The 19,721-nt window shown below is 38.0% G+C and overlaps 1 protein-coding gene across 1 annotated transcript; it reads right to left on the bottom strand.

Annotated features, from left to right (window-relative positions):
- Positions 1-172: 172 nt before the first annotated feature.
- On the bottom strand, positions 173-16,938 carry cep78 (centrosomal protein 78). The gene is made up of 15 exons (XM_084728496.1): positions 16,674-16,938; positions 16,338-16,513; positions 15,962-16,034; positions 15,771-15,874; positions 15,494-15,668; positions 15,270-15,383; positions 14,893-14,957; positions 14,659-14,761; positions 13,621-13,738; positions 13,295-13,337; positions 12,843-12,986; positions 12,615-12,692; positions 11,776-11,957; positions 1,898-2,030; positions 173-1,098 (listed from the first exon to the last, which is right to left on the bottom strand). Exons 1-15 carry the CDS (start codon positions 16,933-16,935, stop codon positions 508-510), a joined length of 2,361 nt encoding a protein of 786 aa, XP_084584622.1. The 5' UTR covers positions 16,936-16,938; the 3' UTR covers positions 173-507.
- Positions 16,939-19,721: the final 2,783 nt, after the last annotated feature.

The raw sequence follows: 19,721 nt of genomic DNA on the forward strand, positions 1-19,721 counted from the left end.
GTTTGATGTGCTCTCACAGGAAACAGAATTGCATTAGGAGGAACTTGACCTGTGGATTCAAATTTAGACCTGATTGATGAGGGGCTAGCTTGGAAATGCACATATCTACATTCACATTTTAGTGAATGAAAATGTTTTAGTGTATGTGACCCCAAGTGCAAAATGCCTTGGTCAATTGTAAATACAAAAATATACATAACATTGCATTTTTTGGCACTCTTGTCTCGATCAGTAACTAAATTAAAGTTCATTTTACCTCTGCTTTGACTTAAATGCAACACGATATTTGGCTCTAATGCTCTCTCCCCAAAATTAAAGAACTGAGAGTCAAGATATAAGAATTCTGGTCTTAAAACTAGACTTAATAAAAGATGTATAAAATCTACATCAGAGACATTCTTAAAGGAAACAACAATTTTAAGAAGGAACACAAAGCCTTTTAAAGAGAAGGCACTGTGAACACACACACAGAAAGACAGCGCTCTTCATATTTCTCTGGTCAGCTGGTCAGAAGGATTCATTATCTGACTGCCCTCCCAGAATGACCAGAGACCTGATCTGCTCCCTCCCAGGATAGTCCGACCCTTCCGACCCTGACTGACCTTCTGTCACTAGTCTCCCCTCTCTCTTGCTCCTCGACGCTGCTGATCCAACAGACTCTGCTTTGTCACTCATAATGTCACTAACGCTCGATCTTACGGACAGTCCACCATGAGACCCGCTGCTATGGGAAGCATGACTGTGAGCGTAGCTGTTGTTGATGCTGTATCCACGGGAACCGTTGCTTCTGTGAGAGTTGCTGTTGCTCTTTCGGTGGCTTGGTTGAGCCTGGAAGGTTGTACCAAAGTTAACCTTATCACTGGACCTTTGGCTACGGAAACTGTGCTCAGAACCTGAGGCGTGCTCGGTAACAGGCTTTGAACATTCATCTGGTTCCTCTTCTCCACCCACACCACGGTCGACTGCAGGTCCAGAGGCGTGAGTGAAGGTCACATCTAGCAGCCTGCCTTCATGCAACGACTCCCTGAGAGAGGATAGAGGTCTGGGAGCAGTGGGGTCAGCTGGTCTGCCTGGGGGAGCAGGGAGGACGCTGCTGACCTGAAGACAGAGAAAATGATGAGAAAACTGAGTTCCTGACAAATCATTAAATGAAACATTTGAAGTTACTAATGGGATACAGTAGTAGTAGAGTTTTAAGAGATAGCCTTACCAGAGACAGAACAAAGTACAACATTTTTCATTTTCTCTAAGATCTCCCACATATGAAACTGATACATGTTTTATGGGAAAGTGGTTAAATTCACAAATATTTAAACACACCCCACAAATAAAAGAAATGCAAAATAAAGCCAGTCAACAGACCTGAACTCTTGTAATTTAATAATGCACACTCTGAATGACCCTAAATTTGTTGTGTCCATAGTCAGTGGATTCCTCCACATGTTTAAAAACAGAATATGCATATCACGATGCATTTAGGAAACACAGTAATACAAATACAGGTGTAAAATAAATAAAATACAAAATATGGAGGTCTATGATTAATGTATTCATTTGCTTTTAGGCATATTTGGCTCAGATATTCCCAGAAACACCAAGCTGCAGACATGCAATAAATGACATGTCTGCAACCAAACTGGTATCCAATAGGTCAAGTTAATCCTAATTTTCCACTCAATGTGGTTCAGCAGTGTTTGTTTAGCGCACAGTGCACCCAAGTTTTTTGGTGCAGTTAAACAATTGATTCCTCAACCAAAATGCAACATTTGCGTAGGGATTTATGGTCTTGTATGGTCAGAGAGTCAGAGACTCAGTCCCCAAGCAAACATGAAGCTGAAATACTACACGTAGAATAACACTGCAACATTTCCCAAACATTGCATTGCAGGCCCCTTACCAAAGATGAACCATCAGTGATCAGTGATGCCGTACCACCCAAATGTGGGCCGATTGTAGAGGAGAGCTGAGGTCTTCCCAGAGGCTGGAAATCTGATTTGTCAATTCCAGCCATTGAAGCTAGCTGACCTAGGCTAAAAAAGAGATTAAATCAATTAATATGACTTTAAAGGCACTAGCACATGCATTTCATTCGTGCACTAAATATATGCCAAAATAATCCGAGAAACTGCTAAATGTTAGATGTCATGACTTGAAATTAAATGCAATAGTAAAAGCACTGAATGGCAGCCATAGCAAGTGTCTTTGTATGCAGTGTGAACACAGCAGGGTGCTCCTGACTAATAATGGAGAGAGAAATAAGTGCTGCATACTGCAATGCCACTGGGAAAAAGGATAACATGAAGAAAAAGTGAGTCAGAATTAAATTCAATACAACTTCAAAATAGCTGAAGTCCCAAGAGAAGAACTAATTGTTGGGTGATTATACCAATGCAGAACATCTAGGAAAGGGAGATGTAGACTGCTGATACTGCTGATGAAAGTAAATGCACGGAACAAACACTTAACCCATGTTTAAGCATCTCAGAACGAAACTGAAATCTATGGTCAGACAGCAATTTACAAATAATAACCTAGCATTATGGGAAGCACACTTTTACGTAGATAGGATATCTTTTCATCAGTCAAGTATGACTGACAAATACAAACAATGAAACCAACATGACCAAAACAAACAGACTCGTGTGAACGAAACAGAAATCTAACAGTTCACAGAGGGTGAGAAGGCAATTTACAAAAAATAACCTAGCACACTTGTTTGCCACCATATGAGCAATATAGATTCTAAGCTGAGGGAACAAATTATATATGTAAAGTTAATGCAAAGCAGCACTTTAGTGATGTGACCAAACGAAGCTGCGCAGCCACAGTAGCAAGAACCTACATGCATTCAGCTGGTGATGCAGGAAACCATTTTTCACCATTTGCTTCAGATCATTTATTCATTGTCCATAACCGCTTGTCCTTGAAAGGTCATAGGGGGCTGGAGCCTATCTCGGCTGACAGTGGGCTAGAGGTAGGGTACACTGGACAAGTCACTAGTTCATTGCAGGGCTGACACAGAGAGAGAGACAACCATTCACCCTCCCATTCACACCTATGGACAATTTACACTCATCAATTAGCATAGATAATGCATGTCTTTGGACTGTGGGAGGAAGACCGGACCCAGAGAGAACCCACACAAATACGAGGAGAACATGAAAAATCCGCACAGAAAGGCCCTGCCCCACCCACAAACTCCCCAGCCAGCTGTGGGATTCAAACTCAAGACCTTCTTGCTGTGCTTACAGACACTTTAAATTATGTTTTTAAGCTTCTGTCAGTTAAAATCCAAACATATTCAGATCAATGTGTTAATAAACAAAGAAAAGCACAGCGTATCCATATTTGAGAAGCTGAGAACAGCATGTTCTGGTATTGTAATAGTGTCACTCTTCTTGCCTGCCAGATTTATTTACCCAACATGGCATTTTACTTGCCCTGGGCAGGAGGGCAAACCTTATTGTTGAGCCCTGCCCTTCACAAGAATTCAGATTCAAATTTAAAGAAAAACTAATACACTGTGATATGTAATGTCACTGTTCCTCCTGCAACAGTACAAACACTGAAAGACATCCACAACAACATGTGTCTTTGTATGCGGTGGACACAGAAAGGCGCTCAAGGCTTGTTACTGTAATATTTCAATATAAAGCAATATTTTACAACCACAGAACAAAATAAAAATGGAGAAAGAAGTAAAGGCTACAAACTGCAAGAACATTGACTTGATTCTTTCCACTGGGAAAAACAGATAAAATAGTGGTTAACACAAGGAATAAGTGAGTCAGAGTATAAGATTAATTCAACTTTAAAAACAGCAAAAGTCCCATAAGAAGAACCGACTGTACAGTGATTATGTCAATGCAGAAAATCCAGAAAATGCAGCTGTAGACTGTTGATGCACAGTAAATGATGGAGGAAAGACTGCGACAAAATAAGATAATAATAATCTGTGTTTCAGGACAATATTTGATGGATTTTAGTCCCTACCTACTGATTGTACCTGGTTTCATAACAACTCAGCATCCTTTAATGGACCTTGAGTATGAGTCAAGGTAACAATCAAAGAAATTACTTCAAATGAAAACTAGATATGACATTTATGACAAGAAATAAAAGGTTATAAAATAAAATGAATAAATAGTCACATGAAATAAAATTGGTGGGACTGTCACAGTAAAACTCCTCCTCTCAGAATGAAACTCTTATGAACTTGGCTCAATACCATGTTTCCAAACACTGAAACCAACATGACCAAAACAAACAGACCTGTGTGAGCAGCATCTCAGAATGAAACAGAAATCTAACACTTCATCTATGGAGAGAAGGTGATTTACAAAAAATGACCCAGCATTATGGGAAACACTTGTTTGGCGCCATACCTTAAGATACATGACAGGATATCCTTTCATCAGTCGAGTTTAACTGACAACTCACATCAAGTCTGTTATGCACTGCTGATGCTGCAGCTCAGCAAGGCAACACGGTTAAAAACAGACTTGTGTGAAGAGCATCTCAGAACAAAACAGAAATCTAAACACCCTGTTTATGGTCAGACGGCAATTTACAAAAAATAACCTAGCATTATGGGAAGCACACTTGTTTACCACCATACCATAAGTTACATGAGAGGATATCTTTTCATCAGTCGAGTTTGACTGACAGCTACACAACTTGATGTAGTTTTCCACACATAAGCTAATTTCACCACTATTCAACTAATTATTTTTTAACAATGTCCTTTATGAGCAATACAGATTCTCAGTTGAGGGAATAAATTATATATGCAAATGTACTCTGAAGCAGCACATTATTGATGTCACCAAATGAAGCTGTGCAGCTACAGTAGCACAAGAGTATGCAGGAATCAACATGCATTCAGTTGGTGATGCAGAAAATCATTTTTCCTCTTTGCTTCAGGTCATATTAACACTTAAAATGTTACACAGCAAATCATCCACACAATAAAGATGAAGCAAATATAGAAACTTTGGAAGTTTTTAAGCTTGATCCTGATTTAATGCTAACTCTGTTATGCACTGCTAATGCTGCAGCTCAAAACACAGATTAGTAAAATGATTAATCTACGCCATTTATCTCAGATCATATTCAATCAATAAAAATAATTTCACTTTCATTTGGCATATCCTCACTTATGGAACTATGTCAAACCTAAATGCCATTCTTGAGTATAATAGTTGAATATGCTATATCAAATTTTAAAGTTAAAGAGCAGTTGTCATATAGTGTTGCTTTTTGCTGCATTTTTTTTTATGTTCTTCATAAGTCTCCATTATAGCAACCCATTTCTCTTGACAAGAGTGGGCAGAATGCAATCAACCTATTTTGTATGAAAGAACAATCCACTGACATACCAACCCCCCACTTTTGTGTGAACAAACAGAACCTGAGAAGAAGTCCTGGGTTGACAAAAGTTTATAACCACCGTTGTGACACATTTTATCTTTGAATGGGGTTTTAGGTTTTGTCAAGCCTCCTCATGCAAAGAAAGCCTGGCTATGTTGAGCTTGCTTTGTAACACAAGCCCCAGTTTTTTTTCTAGATGTTTTCCACATTTTGTGGTAAGTGGTGGAAAATATTTCACGTACTTCAGAAAGGCATTTGTATTTTTTTCTATTTATTATTCCACTTCTGCACATTAAATGTGCTTAAAATTCTTCTGTACTGTGTGAAATATGCCTTAGTAACAAAGTTGGTAAATGACAACAAATACTACTGGATATACAGGTGAATGTTTTTCTACAGCAAACGTAGACAACTTGTCACAATGAACTGATATTAAATAGATTAGATGTAACAGGACTGAAAGACATCCACAGCAACATGTGTCTTTGTATGCGGTGGACAGAAAATCCAGCAAATGCAGCTGTAGACTGTTGATGCACAGTAAATACTGAAGGAAAGACTGCAACAAAATAAGACCTAATCTGTGTTTCAGGACAATATTTGATGGATTTTAGTCCCTACCTACTGATTGTACCTGGTTTCATAACAACTCAGCATCCTTTAATGGACCTTGAGTATGAGTCAAGGTAACAATCAAAGAAATTACTTCAAATGAAAACTAGATACGAAATTTATGACAAGAAATAAAAGGTTATAAAATAAAATGAATAAATAGTCACATGAAATAAAATTGGTGGGACTGTCACAGTAAAACTCCTCCTCTCAGAATGAAACTCTTATGAACTTGGCTCAATACCATGTTTCCAAACACTGAAACCAACATGACCAAAACAAACAGACCTGTGTGAGCAGCATCTCAGAATGAAACAGAAATCTAACACTTCACCTATGGAGAGAAGGCGATTTACAAAAAATGACCCAGCATTTTGGGAAACACTTGTTTGCCACCATACCTTAAGATACATGACAGGATATCCTTTCATCAGTTGAGTTTAACTGACAACTCACATCAAGTCTGTTATGCACTGCTGATGCTGCAGCTCAGCAAGGCAACACGGTTAAAAACAGACTTGTGTGAAGAGCATCTCAGAACAAAACAGAAATCTAAACACCCTGTTTATGGTCAGACGGCAATTTACAAAAAATAACCTAGCATTATGGGAAGCACACTTGTTTACCACCATACCATAAGTTACATGAGAGGATATCTTTTCATCAGTCGAGTTTGACTGACAGCTACACAACTTGATGTAGTTTTAATTTTTTTTAACAATGTCCTTTATGAGCAATACAGATTCTCAGTTGAGGGAATAAATTATATATGCAAATGTACTCCGAAGCAGCACATTATTGATGTCACCAAATGAAGCTGTGCAGCTACAGTAGCACAAGAGTATGCAGGAATCAACATGCATTCAGTTGGTGATGCAGAAAATCATTTTTCCTCTTTGCTTCAGGTCATATTAACACTTAAAATGTTACACAGCAAATCATCCACACAATAAAGATAAAGCAAATATAGAAACTTTGGATGTTTTTAAGCTTGATCCTGATTTAATGCTAACTCTGTTATGCACTGCTAATGCTGCAGCTCAAAACACAGATTAATAAAATGATTAATCTACGCCATTTATCTCAGATCATATTCAATCAATAAAAATAATTTCACTTTCATTTGGCATATCCTCACTTATGGAACTATGTCAAACCTAAATGCCATTTTTGAGTAGAATAGTTGAATATGCTATATCAAATTTTAAAGTTAAAGAGCAGTTGTCATATAGTGTTGCTTTTTGCTGCATTTTTTTTTATGTTCTTCATAAGTCTCCATTATAGCAACCCATTTCTCTTGACAAGAGTGGGCAGAATGCAATCAACCTATTTTGTATGAAAGAACAATCCACTGACATACCAACCCCCCACTTTTGTGTGAACAAACAGAACCTGAGAAGAAGTCCTGGGTTGACAAAAGTTTATAACCACCGTTGTGATACCTATCTTTGAATGAGGTTTTAGGTTTTGTCAAGCCTCCTCATGCAAAGAAAGCCTGGCTATGTTGAGCTTGCTTTGTAACACAAGCCACAGTTTTTCTTTCCAGATGTTTTCCACATTTTGTGGTAAGTGGTGGTAATATTTCATGTACTTCAGAAAGGGGTGTGTATTTTTTTTCTATTTATTATTCCACTTCTGCATATTAAATGTGCTTAAAATACTTCTGTACTGTGTGAAATATGCCTTAGTAACACAATTAAAGCGACAGAGCACCCAAAAAAGAAATTTCACTCAATATCTACTCACCCCTGTGCTGATGTGAGGATGGTTGAAGATCTCCAGTTCACAAAACACTCCCGGAGCTTCAGCGGAAAACAGTGTTGCAGCCAAATCCAGTACAATTGAAGGGAACGGTGACCAGTTTTAAGATGTCAAAAAAGAACACAAAATGTCTCCATACTGCTTGTGTGGTGTAATCCAAGTGACCGTAAGCCACAACATTAAAATTGAAGAGGAACATTTTTTCTTTGCTGCAGTCGCGCCACTTGGGCGAGAGCCTGTGTACCCGCTTCAGGCGTGTGCATGTGGATCAGGTCTGAGAGGCTACATGGTGTAAATGCCGTCTTTTTGCGTCAAATTTTAATGTTGCAATTTACGGACACTTGGATTAAACCACATAAGCAGTATGAAGACATTTTGTGGGGGGTTTTGTGTTCTTTTTTTTTTTACATTTTAAAACTGGTCACCATTCACTTCAATTGTACTGGATTTGGCTGCAACACTGTTTTCCGCTGAAGCTTCGGGAGTGTTTTGTAAACTGGAGATCTTCACCCATCCTCACATCAGCACAGGGGTGAGTAGATACTGAGTGAAATTTCATTTTTGGGGGAACTTTCACTTTAAGAGTGAATGAAAAGCTGCCATGCATTTGTCATATCAGTGCTTTACCTCTGAAGGCCTCAATGTTAATGTTTTCTTTTTTCCAGAACACAGTCTTGCCTGAAGTCAATTTATACTTGCCCCAGTACAAATAGTTGTATTTGTTAGCACTTTTCAAATAACAACAAAGACATACATTAATTGTCATGTTTAATCTAGGGCTGCAACATCTAAAACTAGCAGAAAACTGAAAAAATATCAATCCCAGTTCAGTCCATGGTGATGTCTTTATACGTCTCATTCTGTCAGTTAAAATCCAAAGATATTCAGATCAATATGATAATAAAGAAAAGCAGTATATCCATATTTGAGAATCTGAGAACAGCACGTTCTGGTATTTTGGATAAAAAGTTAATTGATCATAAAAATAAGTTTCACTCTGCTTGCCTGCCAGATTTATTTACCCAACATGGCATTTTACTTGCCCTGGGCAGGAGGGCAAACCTTATTGTTGAGCCCTGCCCTTCACAAGAATTCAGATTCAAATTTAAAGAAAAACTAATACACTGTGATATGTAATGTCACTGTTCCTAGGTGTCACATGCATTTCATTCATACACAACTGCAGTAATCCGAGGCACTGAATTGGTAAATGACAACAAATACTACTGGATATACAGGTGAATGTTTTTCTACAGCAAACGTAGACAACTTGTCACAATGAACTGATATTAAATAGATTAGATGCAACAGCACTGAAAGACATCCACAGCAACATGTGTCTTTGTATGCGGTGGACAGAAAATCCAGCAAATGCAGCTGTAGACTGTTGATGCACAGTAAATACTGAAGGAAAGACTGCAACAAAATAAGACCTAATCTGTGTTTCAGGACAATATTTGATGGATTTTAGTCCCTACCTACTGATTGTACCTGGTTTCATAACTCAGCATCCTTTAATGGACCTTGAGTATGAGTCAAGGTAACAATCAAAGAAATTACTTCAAATGAAAACTAGATATGAAATTTATGACAAGAAATAAAAGATTATAAAATAAAATGAATAAATAGTCACATGAAATAAAATTGGTGGGACTGTCACAGTAAAACTCCTCCTCTCAGAATGAAACTCTTATGAACTTGGCTCAATACCATGTTTCCAAACACTGAAACCAACATGACCAAAACAAACAGACCTGTGTGAGCAGCATCTCAGAATGAAACAGAAATCTAACACTTCACCTATGGAGAGAAGGTGATTTACAAAAAATGACCCAGCATTTTGGGAAACACTTGTTTGCCACCATACCTTAAGATACATGACAGGATATCCTTTCATCAGTCGAGTTTAACTGACAACTCACATCAAGTCTGTTATGCACTGCTGATGCTACAGCTCAGCAAGGCAACACGGTTAAAAACAGACTTGTGTGAAGAGCATCTCAGAACAAAACAGAAATCTAAACACCTGTTTATGGTCAGACGGCAATTTACAAAAAATAACCTAGCATTATGGGAAGCACACTTGTTTACCACCATACCATAAGTTACATGAGAGGATATCTTTTCATCAGTCGAGTTTGACTGACAACTACACAACTTGATGTAGTTTTAATTTTTTTAACAATGTCTTTTATGAGCAATACAGATTCTTAGTTGAGGGAATAAATTATATATGCAAATGTACTCCAAAGCAGCACATTATTGATGTTGATTCCTGCATTCTCTTGTGCTACTGTGGCTGCACAGCTTCGTTTCAGTCCAACTGCATTCAGTTGGTGATACAGAAATTCATTTATCCTGTTTGCTTCAGGTCATATTAACACTTAAAATGTTACACAGCAAATCATCCAAATGATAAAGATGAAGCAAATATAGAAACTTTGGATGTTCTGATGTTTTTAAGCTTGATCCTGACTGGCTGCCAAATCTGTTGTGCACTGCTGATACTGCAGCTCAGAAAGCCAACAGGGTCAATATAAATAGACTTGTGTGAAGAGCATGTCAGAACGAAACAGAAATCTAAACATCTGATCTATGGTAAGAAGGCAATGTACAAAAAACAGGCTAGCATTCTGAGAAGTACACTTGTTTACCATCCTTACCATTAACATCCTTTCAATAGTCCAATATGACTGAAATCAACTATACAACTTGGTAGGGGTGCCTCGATCCGATATTGATATCAGATATCGGTCAGATATCAGCCAAAAAACGAGTATCGGATTTTATCGGACTGCGTCTAAAATCTCCGATATAAGCATTCTAATAAGCAGTCCATTTTCCGCTCCAGCACTTCTATCCATAGGTGACTATGGTTGCTGACTATTGTTCTCTGTTTGAGTAACATCACTTGATCAAGCCTTTTCTAACATTCCACACTACAAAATAAGTAATAAAAGTATGTATGATTCGTGCTGATATGGTATCGGATCGATCGGTATCGGCCAATACTCAAGACTGCAATATCGGTATCGTATCAGAAGTGAAAAAGTTGTATCAGGACATCCCTACAACTTGGTTTGGTTTTCCACAAGTAAGCAAATATTATGATAGACTGATATCAGAAGAAAGTCAATCAAGTAGCTGATCAACTAATATTGAAGATGCATGAAGCGATGTTGGTGTACAAGGGGATGAACAGACTCCAAAAACTCACATCAACAAAGACTTGATAGACAGCATTACTAGGGTATGGCTTACATTTCAGCCAACTTAGAAAACCAGATAAACCAGTGACAGAACAATATGGGTATCCCACTGGAGTTGTGTAGAATATTCACTATAAAAAGTCCTTGCAGCTCAGGTTTAATCCACCACCTTCTGAAGATAAAAAAAATCTGAGGACACTAGATCACCATGACAACTTACACTGAACACATGACTTGGTATGGAGCAAGTTATGTTCAGAGGTTTGGACTAAATCGGCTGCAAAAAACAGTAGTTGTACATACACTGTATGCATCATGCTGCTACAGGAACTTACATGCAATCAGTAGTGATGCAGAACACCATTTTTCCCATTTGCTTCAGGTCATATTAACAGTTAAAATGTTACACAGCAAATATAGACACTTTGAATGACATTTTTAAGCTGGATCTTATTTGCTGCCATGTCTGTTGTGCACTGCATTAGAAAAATGAAAGCCAACAAGACCGAAACAAACTAACTGAAACCAACACTGATACACTAAAATTTAAATCAGATTAAGGAACATATAATGAGGGGAAACAAATTAAATCAAAACAACTGTCTATAGGGATTCTGTCAGAATGAAACTGTTTTGATCCAGGGTGTGTAATAGATACACAGATTAGGAAGATGACACAAACAAGTGATAATACATAACAGACTGACCAGAGACACATAATGAAACTGAAAGTGCAATCATTAAACAAGGTTCCTGAGCCAAACTGGCACAGTCCCCATTCAAAAGAGACATGCTGTACTAGCCACTTGCAAAAAATACCCACCCAGCATCCTTGAGGAGATCCAGGAAGGCATGGAACTTGGTAAATGAGGTCTCAATGCTCTCGAGAACTGCATCATCTTCAAGAGTACAGATAGCAGGTGCTGCTGATGCAGAGCCAGTGGCTGCAAGTGCCTCTGACAGAGAGAGGTTGGTGTCACGAAGACGAGCATTCTCCAACTCAAACTGAACAGAAATAAATAAAAGAATGAATCAATGGGAATCCTGAAGTCAGTCTCCTGTTTATTTCTTTACAAACCCATTTATATAAACATAATACAGTGCTGTAACTTAGATCCCTGCACAACCATCACATCACACAAGTGTTTCAAAAACACGTTTGTCTGCTAGTTTTGTGCTTGGCAAAATCTACCAACCATCAAACAAACTCTCTCCGAATTTGAGACAGAATAATGAACACCTCAATTGGAGTTATAACCACCATGATTATTCAAAACCAACTTCTTATCCTTTAACTATACAATGTTAGCATGAAATAAAGATCCTGCTGTGTCACAACATCAAGTTTGGCACTGACATGATCTCTAAAACTAGAGCTATTCATAAACATCACATCCAAAGTGCACTGATCGGGGCACCCCTATAGCTCAGTTGGTAGTGGCTGCGACCCATGTGCTGAGGCTGTTAGTCCTCTGCAGCAGCCGCTGGTTCAATTCCCACCTGCGGCACCTTTGCTGCATATCATCCCCTCTCTCTACCCTCTTCCCTGTCATGTCTTCAGCTGTCACTACCAAAAAACAAAGTGCATTCTTCAGATTTTTCAAGCTGGTTACCGCTGCACAGAAAAACTGCAGAAAAAAGTATTCTTGAGATCATCTTTACCTCCATGAGCCTCGACTCAGCTTTCAGTCTGGCTCTGCGCTCCTCTGCCAGTCTCAGACGACACTCTTTTAGCTCCATCTGCAGGATATGCACAGAAACAACACACACAAATACACGGCAGGCTCAGACTGCTTTCAAGTAAACCAAAAACTTTGACTTTGTCTTGACTGCAAAACTTACAAGAGGTCCAGAAAGTTCTAGTTTGGAGACTAGCCTGCTGTGACTAACCTGCAGATGTTCCAACTGCCGTCCAGTGACCCTGTCCTGGACACTAAGAGAAGACGGGCTCTGCTCCACTTCCACTACCACTTCTTCCTCATCCTCCTCTTCCTCTGAATCTGACTCCACTGTCACCTTCACAGAAGCTGCACCCTAATGAGAACAATTCATTTGTTATTTCCATAACAACTGAAGTTAAACATGTTAACAATCGATTACTCATTACTAATTTGTCTGCCTGTCCTTATTCAACAAATGGTGCCGCCAAACAAAACAAAATCAAATCATGCGACTACAGCCATTTCTAGACTAACAAGACAGACCAAACCAAACTGTGAGCTGCAGAGTAATGGTACACAAAACATGCATTATCAGTGAATATTTTTTATTCTTAACAGTGATTGACTGATTAGTAATTAATCACTATTAAAATTACTACAGATGCACAAAACAAACCTCACCTGAAAACTTTGATCCATCACACAGATTCCAGGAGGCAAACCTCTGCAAAAAAGGTACCCAACATAATGATATAATACACTGATAATTGATGAGTGCTCTGGAAATATAAGAGGTGCAATTGTTTTAAATAAACTAACAGTATGTTATACTCTGGTTGGTTGAGGAGACATGTTCACTACTAAACACCAATACTTCAAGTCACTTTCAAACCACACACCAAAAAAACAGAAAAAACCAAAAACATAATGTGATGTTTAATTTTTTAAAATGGAATATGGTGTCTTTTTTTAAATCTAAAAGTAAATTAGTGCCAACATCGCCTCACCTCTGGCGCCCAGCTCGCGCAGCAGCACGCCAAGGAACATAACGGGAACGGGAGGAGGTCTTTTGTGCCTGAGCAAAGCCTGAACTTCGCCCTCCAAGAGACGATCCTTTACGAGGGGCTGCACCAGAAGGAAAAGAAGAACTGAACATTCACAAATGGGAGTTTTTCTGGGAGCACTGGCAACTGGGTATGGATGCAAAGGCCCTCACAGAGCTGAATTTAATTGATCCTGGCTATGTAATATGTCTAGTCATTCCTCATTATCCCCACCAATACACAAGTTAATTAATGCATGAACTACTGGTAATAAGTGAGTGATATGCTTTGTGGATCTGAGTTGCTTTACATCTACAAAGCAGGTTCTAAACATCACAAGCAAAAGAGAATTAAGTCTCTCAAGTTGGGCTGAAAATAATTTTAGTTATCAGTTATGACACAGCATGGCACTCTTCATCTTTTGCGTCTGATGTTTACTATAGGGTATCCAAACCAAACATATTTAAAGATGTTGACGTAGGTGTAAGGCAGGTAAATGTAAAGCACTTAAAGACAGAAGAAAGTTTGCTTTGCACTGGTCAGCAGAGCTGTTTGGAGAACACAGGGAGAACAGGATCAAAATGAATTCAGTTCTTACCAGTTCTCAAGATGACTTAAAAGCCAAAAGGTAAGAAGTCAGAGAGAGACGATACGAGTATGAGATAACAGATGCTACCTCCAGTGGACTCAGAGAAATCCAACACTGAATGTTGAGCTTGTTTTTGCACAGGCTAGAGACTTGTTGATTTGCTTTCAAACTATGTCTAAATGCCAAATTGTTAGTTTGGGAGTCTGGAAATGTGTTTTAGGTCAGTCTGGGAAAATTAACCATAATACAAAACTCTGAGGCAATATTAATAAAGGAGAAAAGGTCAAATATATATTTTTTATGGACTGGCTGTGTGGTCACTACCTCAAATATTTGTAGTATCTTTATTTCTGGCAAGGAATGCAATGAATGAATGTAGCATCGAGAGAAACAAATAAAACGTGCACACATACCTATCCTAAATGTGGATTTTCCTCTGACTGAACTGGGTAGTGTTCGACTCTTTGGACCAGAATCTCTCTGTGGCTCTGCAGCTGCAGGCTTGATCCAGCAGTACTGCAGTACAACATGAATAAGAAACAAGTCAATTCATGGGCCAAAGATTTGTAAGAAATGTAAAACATGAATGCACATACATCACATTTGAATTTGAATGTTTGATAATGAAATTAGCTCCAGACACTCACCTCTGATGACTGTCCATCAGCATTCATCAACACTTTCTCTATTATAGTTTTAATTAGAACCTTTTCTGCAAAGGATATAAAACATTCAGCAAGGAAATTTTTTTCCAGAGATATTCTTGAACACTTACAATATTAAAACAGTTATAGTATAATATAGCAATCATTGCACTCTTCTGATATGAAAACACTCATCTTTGGAATCTTGGTTAGAGTTAATATGTGATTGGGGCACACGCAGCTAAATAAAATTCCAACAATGCACTAGCTGCACCTAGAGGCTGTAATGTTTATTACAGCCATAGAATAAAAGTGCTGTGTAGAACAAACAACATACCACCAATATTTTATGTCAGGGCTTTGTTTGAAGTGTTTCTTACCAACTAAAGGGTTACTGCGAATATCCAGTACACAAAGAGTAGAATTAGTTTTCAAGGCCTCCAGCAAGCGACGTGCTCCTTCACTGGACAGACCACACCTCTGTAGATCAACAGCTGTTCAACAAGTCACAAAACAGGAAACCTGAGCAAAATTCTTACAAATGGAAAACTGCAACAAAAGCATAAACTCATTGCATTTCACTCAAACCCACACACCTACTGACCTTTAACCCAGAGGTCCTCCACCAGTTCTTGTGCCAGAGCAGCAGCACCCCGATCCCCAATCAAAGTGTTACAGTTGAGGGTGACACGGCGGAGACCACTCATTCCCTCAAACTGTGGCTGTCGATACCTCAGAGACTCTGCCCATGCGGTACCATGCCTCTGCATTCCCTGATGCTGAGAAAAAAATTCAGAGGGTCTGGGTTTATGATAAATGATCACTTACACATCACTACAGTAGAAAGAGCGCATAATAAAAAGTAAAATGACATAACACACCTTGATGATGTTGGCCATATGCTCAGCTCCTCTCCAGGTGAGATTGCATCCTGTAAAATCTACTGTCCGGATGCTTGTAGAATACTTAACACTTTGGCAAATGACTGAAACATATGACAACATGCTCAGACACAGTAAAATCTTGTGAATGCTCTGTTAACAATAAAGAGAAATACAATGACTATACATACCTTCTAAGCCCTCATCACTGATTGGACAGTTAGCCAGGGATAGGTTTTGCAAGGAAACACTTTTTGACAAACCCTGCAATAAAATATACATATGTTTTAAATCAACAGTCTGAATCAATATTGCCACACATCCAAAAGTTGTGTATGCTCCCCTAAGATGACAGTATTCACCATTATTTACATTAACAGGATTGTTTCTCAACACTCACAGCTCAGAAATTGATTCCAGTAATACAGAGAGAACAAACAAGAGGAACTTAAATACAGATGAGCTTCTGATTCTGTGCCAGTCTCTCTAAATAAGTTTAAAAAAAGAACAAAAAGAGTTCAACTTCACTGTTAACACTGCAAAATCATATCCTCAGTTTGTGTTTACCTTTGTCAAGGTGACGAGGTCCCTCTCTCTAAGTGGAAGTCCATTAAGCTGCAGAGTCTTGAGGTTGGGAGACACAGTCAGACACTCTTTGAGGGCCTTGCACAACTTAAATGTCATGTCCTTAGAGCGGATGGCTGGGATCTTCTTCCTGAAGCTAGACTTATAATACCTTCTATCTGAAAATTGTGATCATTTGATTAACGTTTATGTACAGAATTGTCATTCAAGTTTTTAATTTAACAACATATATTTTATATACATAACACAGGTAATTAAGAGGGTATAAAGTGTGTTTTTAACTTGTACTTGATGTGCCAGGTTTATTTTCTGCCTTACCTGCATCTCCAGAAGCCAGACTAGCTTGGTATGTGCTACTTATTGCAATGTGGTGCAGGTGTTTGTTAATGCAGATCGAGCTGAGAATGGGTGGCCAGTCTGTGAGTTTGATCCTGTCTCCATTAAAGTCCAGCATCCCTTTGTCGAGGTTCATCTTAACAGCGGGGAGAGGGACTGATTCCTGTCTGGCACAGGCAAAGTCATAGTATGCTAGAAAGTCCTGGGCGCCCCGCTGCCGTATGTGAGCGCTGTCTTGAACCATCTTTGACCTAGCAGCAAAAGTATTTTCATTAAGAAAACTTTTCACTAGTCAGACCAAATCATGATTAAAAAGTCCATGAGAGCTCAAATTTCCCCAGCTACTGATGGGGGAAAAAACATATGTCAATCAGTCATTTTGTTTTTATATATTAAATATTAAATTCAAGCCGGGATTTTTCATTTCTGCTAATTTAAACATGTATTTGCATATGAAGTCAAGGTCTGTATAGATTACATAAAGCAGTGATTCCCAAACTGAGGAGCAGCCCCCCTTGTGGGACACAGAGCCACTGCAGGAGAGGGCATGGAATATTGTTACTGACTGAAAATCTATGAACTAAATAATAACCAATAAATCGAGACAAAAAAGACAGATTAATCGACAATTAAAATAATCATTAGTTGCAGCCGCAGTGTTTTTCCACAGCAAGAGTTTTGATGTGATGCAACTACCTATAAGGTGTACAAAATATGTATAGTAATTGTACAGTAACTTATTTAATGAAATTTGGTCTTGGGTAGACTTTAAACAATATGTGACTTATCAGATTAGGTGTAACTACTTAAAATAGTAGTTATACTTCAACTTAAGATAGCTTTTTTCTGATCATATGGGTTTTTCATGTCGTATAGGTTTAATTTTTAGTCCACAAAACACTACTGGAGTTTCACAGGAAAAACAGTTGCAGAATCTCCGAAACGTTAAACGTGAATGGTGCCCAGTTTTTTGGGTAAACTATCCCTTTAACAAGTGTGACACCATACAAGTAGGGTTGAGTAAGGACAAATATGGGTACGTGTTTTGATCGCTCTGATATCAGAAATAGGTGGTGAATATTTCTGCCCGTTGAGCAAACACCTCATCTGTCAACTATCGAGCAAACATTAACTTAATAAGGCTTTCCTCCAGTAGACCACTGTTAAGATAATAGGTCACAGATTTCAGTTTAACGCCATGCAGTACCGTGAAAAGGTTAAAGACAGCTAGCATAACTAGCTAGCAAAGCTGAGACGTACAGTGCAGTGTTGTAGGTAGTTCAGCAAGCTCCAAGCAACGGTCGGTAGTGAAGGAGACGTTAGCTAGCACGCTCTAGTGCTTTTGACAAGTCATTAACGCTCATGTTTTAGCTCTGCTTTCATGGATTATAAAATAACACTAAAGTGACCTAAAATGATTTAATATACCTTTCACATATAACTGGAGGCTCCGTCTTCGTGGCACTGGTCTCTGGGGTTTCCTTGACCACTGTATATCAACTTTTGTGGTCTGTTATTGTTCATGATATGCCGGGCCGCTCAAAAGTGGCGCTGTTGTGCCAGGAAAGCCTGGTCCGTATAGAGAGGAACCCTTGATTTGCGAAGCTCTCGCGAGATTTTCATGCGCTGTTTCTTTGCTGAGCATTTTGTACAAAGTAATTATGTGTAATAATCCGAATACGCAGTCGTTAAAAACTGTGTATGTTTTGATACCGCAAACACTTGGTCTGGGTTGGTGAAAGATCATGATTTGGATTTAAATGACAACTCTCGCGAGATCTTTCGCGGGTCTGGGATGCCCTTCTAAATGATTGACGACAGTGAAGCCTCGCCCTCTTCTCTTCCTCACTTCGGACTGCGTCAGACCACCCACAGCCCTGCTGCCATCTATCGGTGGCAGAAGCTGTAGAGGAAGAAGAATAACGTCATTTTATAGTTCCCTTTGGGCGAGATTAATTTTTTTTTTCATTCCATTGTTAATTATTTTACACACACGTAGGGCGTCATACATCAACTAAAAATTAACAGCTGATATTATGTACTACGATCTAATACTGCACAAAAAATAAAAATGTATCAAAATCTATCTTGTTGCTAATTATTGACATATCCCATAATCCACCCAAAAGAAAAACCCTCCATGCCTTTATAATGTTAAAAATACTTCACTTTTTGTGTGTTTCATTTTGTGAAATTGAGTGCCATCATTAAAATTCTGAAAATGAATAAATATTTTGTAATCATAATCAGGACTGAAGTTAGTTCAAAGATTTAACCGAAAAAGTGGAAAACAATATTGATGTATAGTCTTTTATAGCAGTTTTAGAAAGGAGACATTTTTACCAGATAACAGTATGCACAGTACTGACTAAATATTAAATTATTTTTTATTATGAACTTAAATACACTCAAATATATTAAATGTGAAAATATGCATGTGGCTTGTGGGCAAACAATGTATTTACTTTATATCTTACAAGGACAGTATATACTTTGTGCACATTAGCACCACATTGCACATATGTCAAAAAAAACAAGATATATTTTAAAATAACAAATAAAAAAAGGCATATTTTAAATATATATGTGCATTTGATTTGTGGAAAGTTATTTTAAATAGCTTCCATCATAGTTTAGTGCAGAACTGTATCTTGTACAGAAAAGGTATAGTCTATTTCAAATATATTTAGAAATCTAATTAGTGGAAAGTTCTTTTAAAAATAAGTTTTATATTAAATTAGTTGAGCATAGATTTGAATGTTGTAATAAAAAGGTATCTTTACAATATATTTATATATTTAATTAGTGGAAAATTGTTTTAAATAAAAGTTTCCATTATATTAGCTGAGTGCAGGTTTATATCTTGTACTTAATAAGAAAGTATATTAAATTGTATTTTTTACATTTAATTAGTGGAAATTTTAAATATTAGTTAATATTAGTTAAGTACAGATTTGCATTTTGTGCTTCTTGCAGTCATCCAGCAGATGGTGTTTTGTTTTCTGTTTTGTTTTACTAGACTAGCTGGGA

The sequence above is a fragment of the Lutjanus erythropterus genome, chromosome 10 (genome assembly GCF_056507025.1).
Source record: "Lutjanus erythropterus isolate fLutEry1 chromosome 10, fLutEry1.hap2, whole genome shotgun sequence".
Classification (NCBI taxonomy): domain Eukaryota; kingdom Metazoa; phylum Chordata; class Actinopteri; order Lutjaniformes; family Lutjanidae; genus Lutjanus; species Lutjanus erythropterus.

Excerpts from the sequence above, each read along its gene's own strand:
- cep78 (XM_084728496.1), bottom strand. The coding sequence starts at position 16,935 with ATGGTTCAAGACAGCGCTCACATACGGCAGCGGGGCGCCCAGGACTTT. Across the intron at positions 16,035-16,337 it reads ACCTCGTCACCTTGACAAAG|GGTTTGTCAAAAAGTGTTTC; the intron begins GTAAACACAAAC and ends ATTTTATTGCAG. Across the intron at positions 13,739-14,658 it reads AAAATCCACATTTAGGATAG|CCCCTCGTAAAGGATCGTCT; the intron begins GTATGTGTGCAC and ends CTTCTGGTGCAG.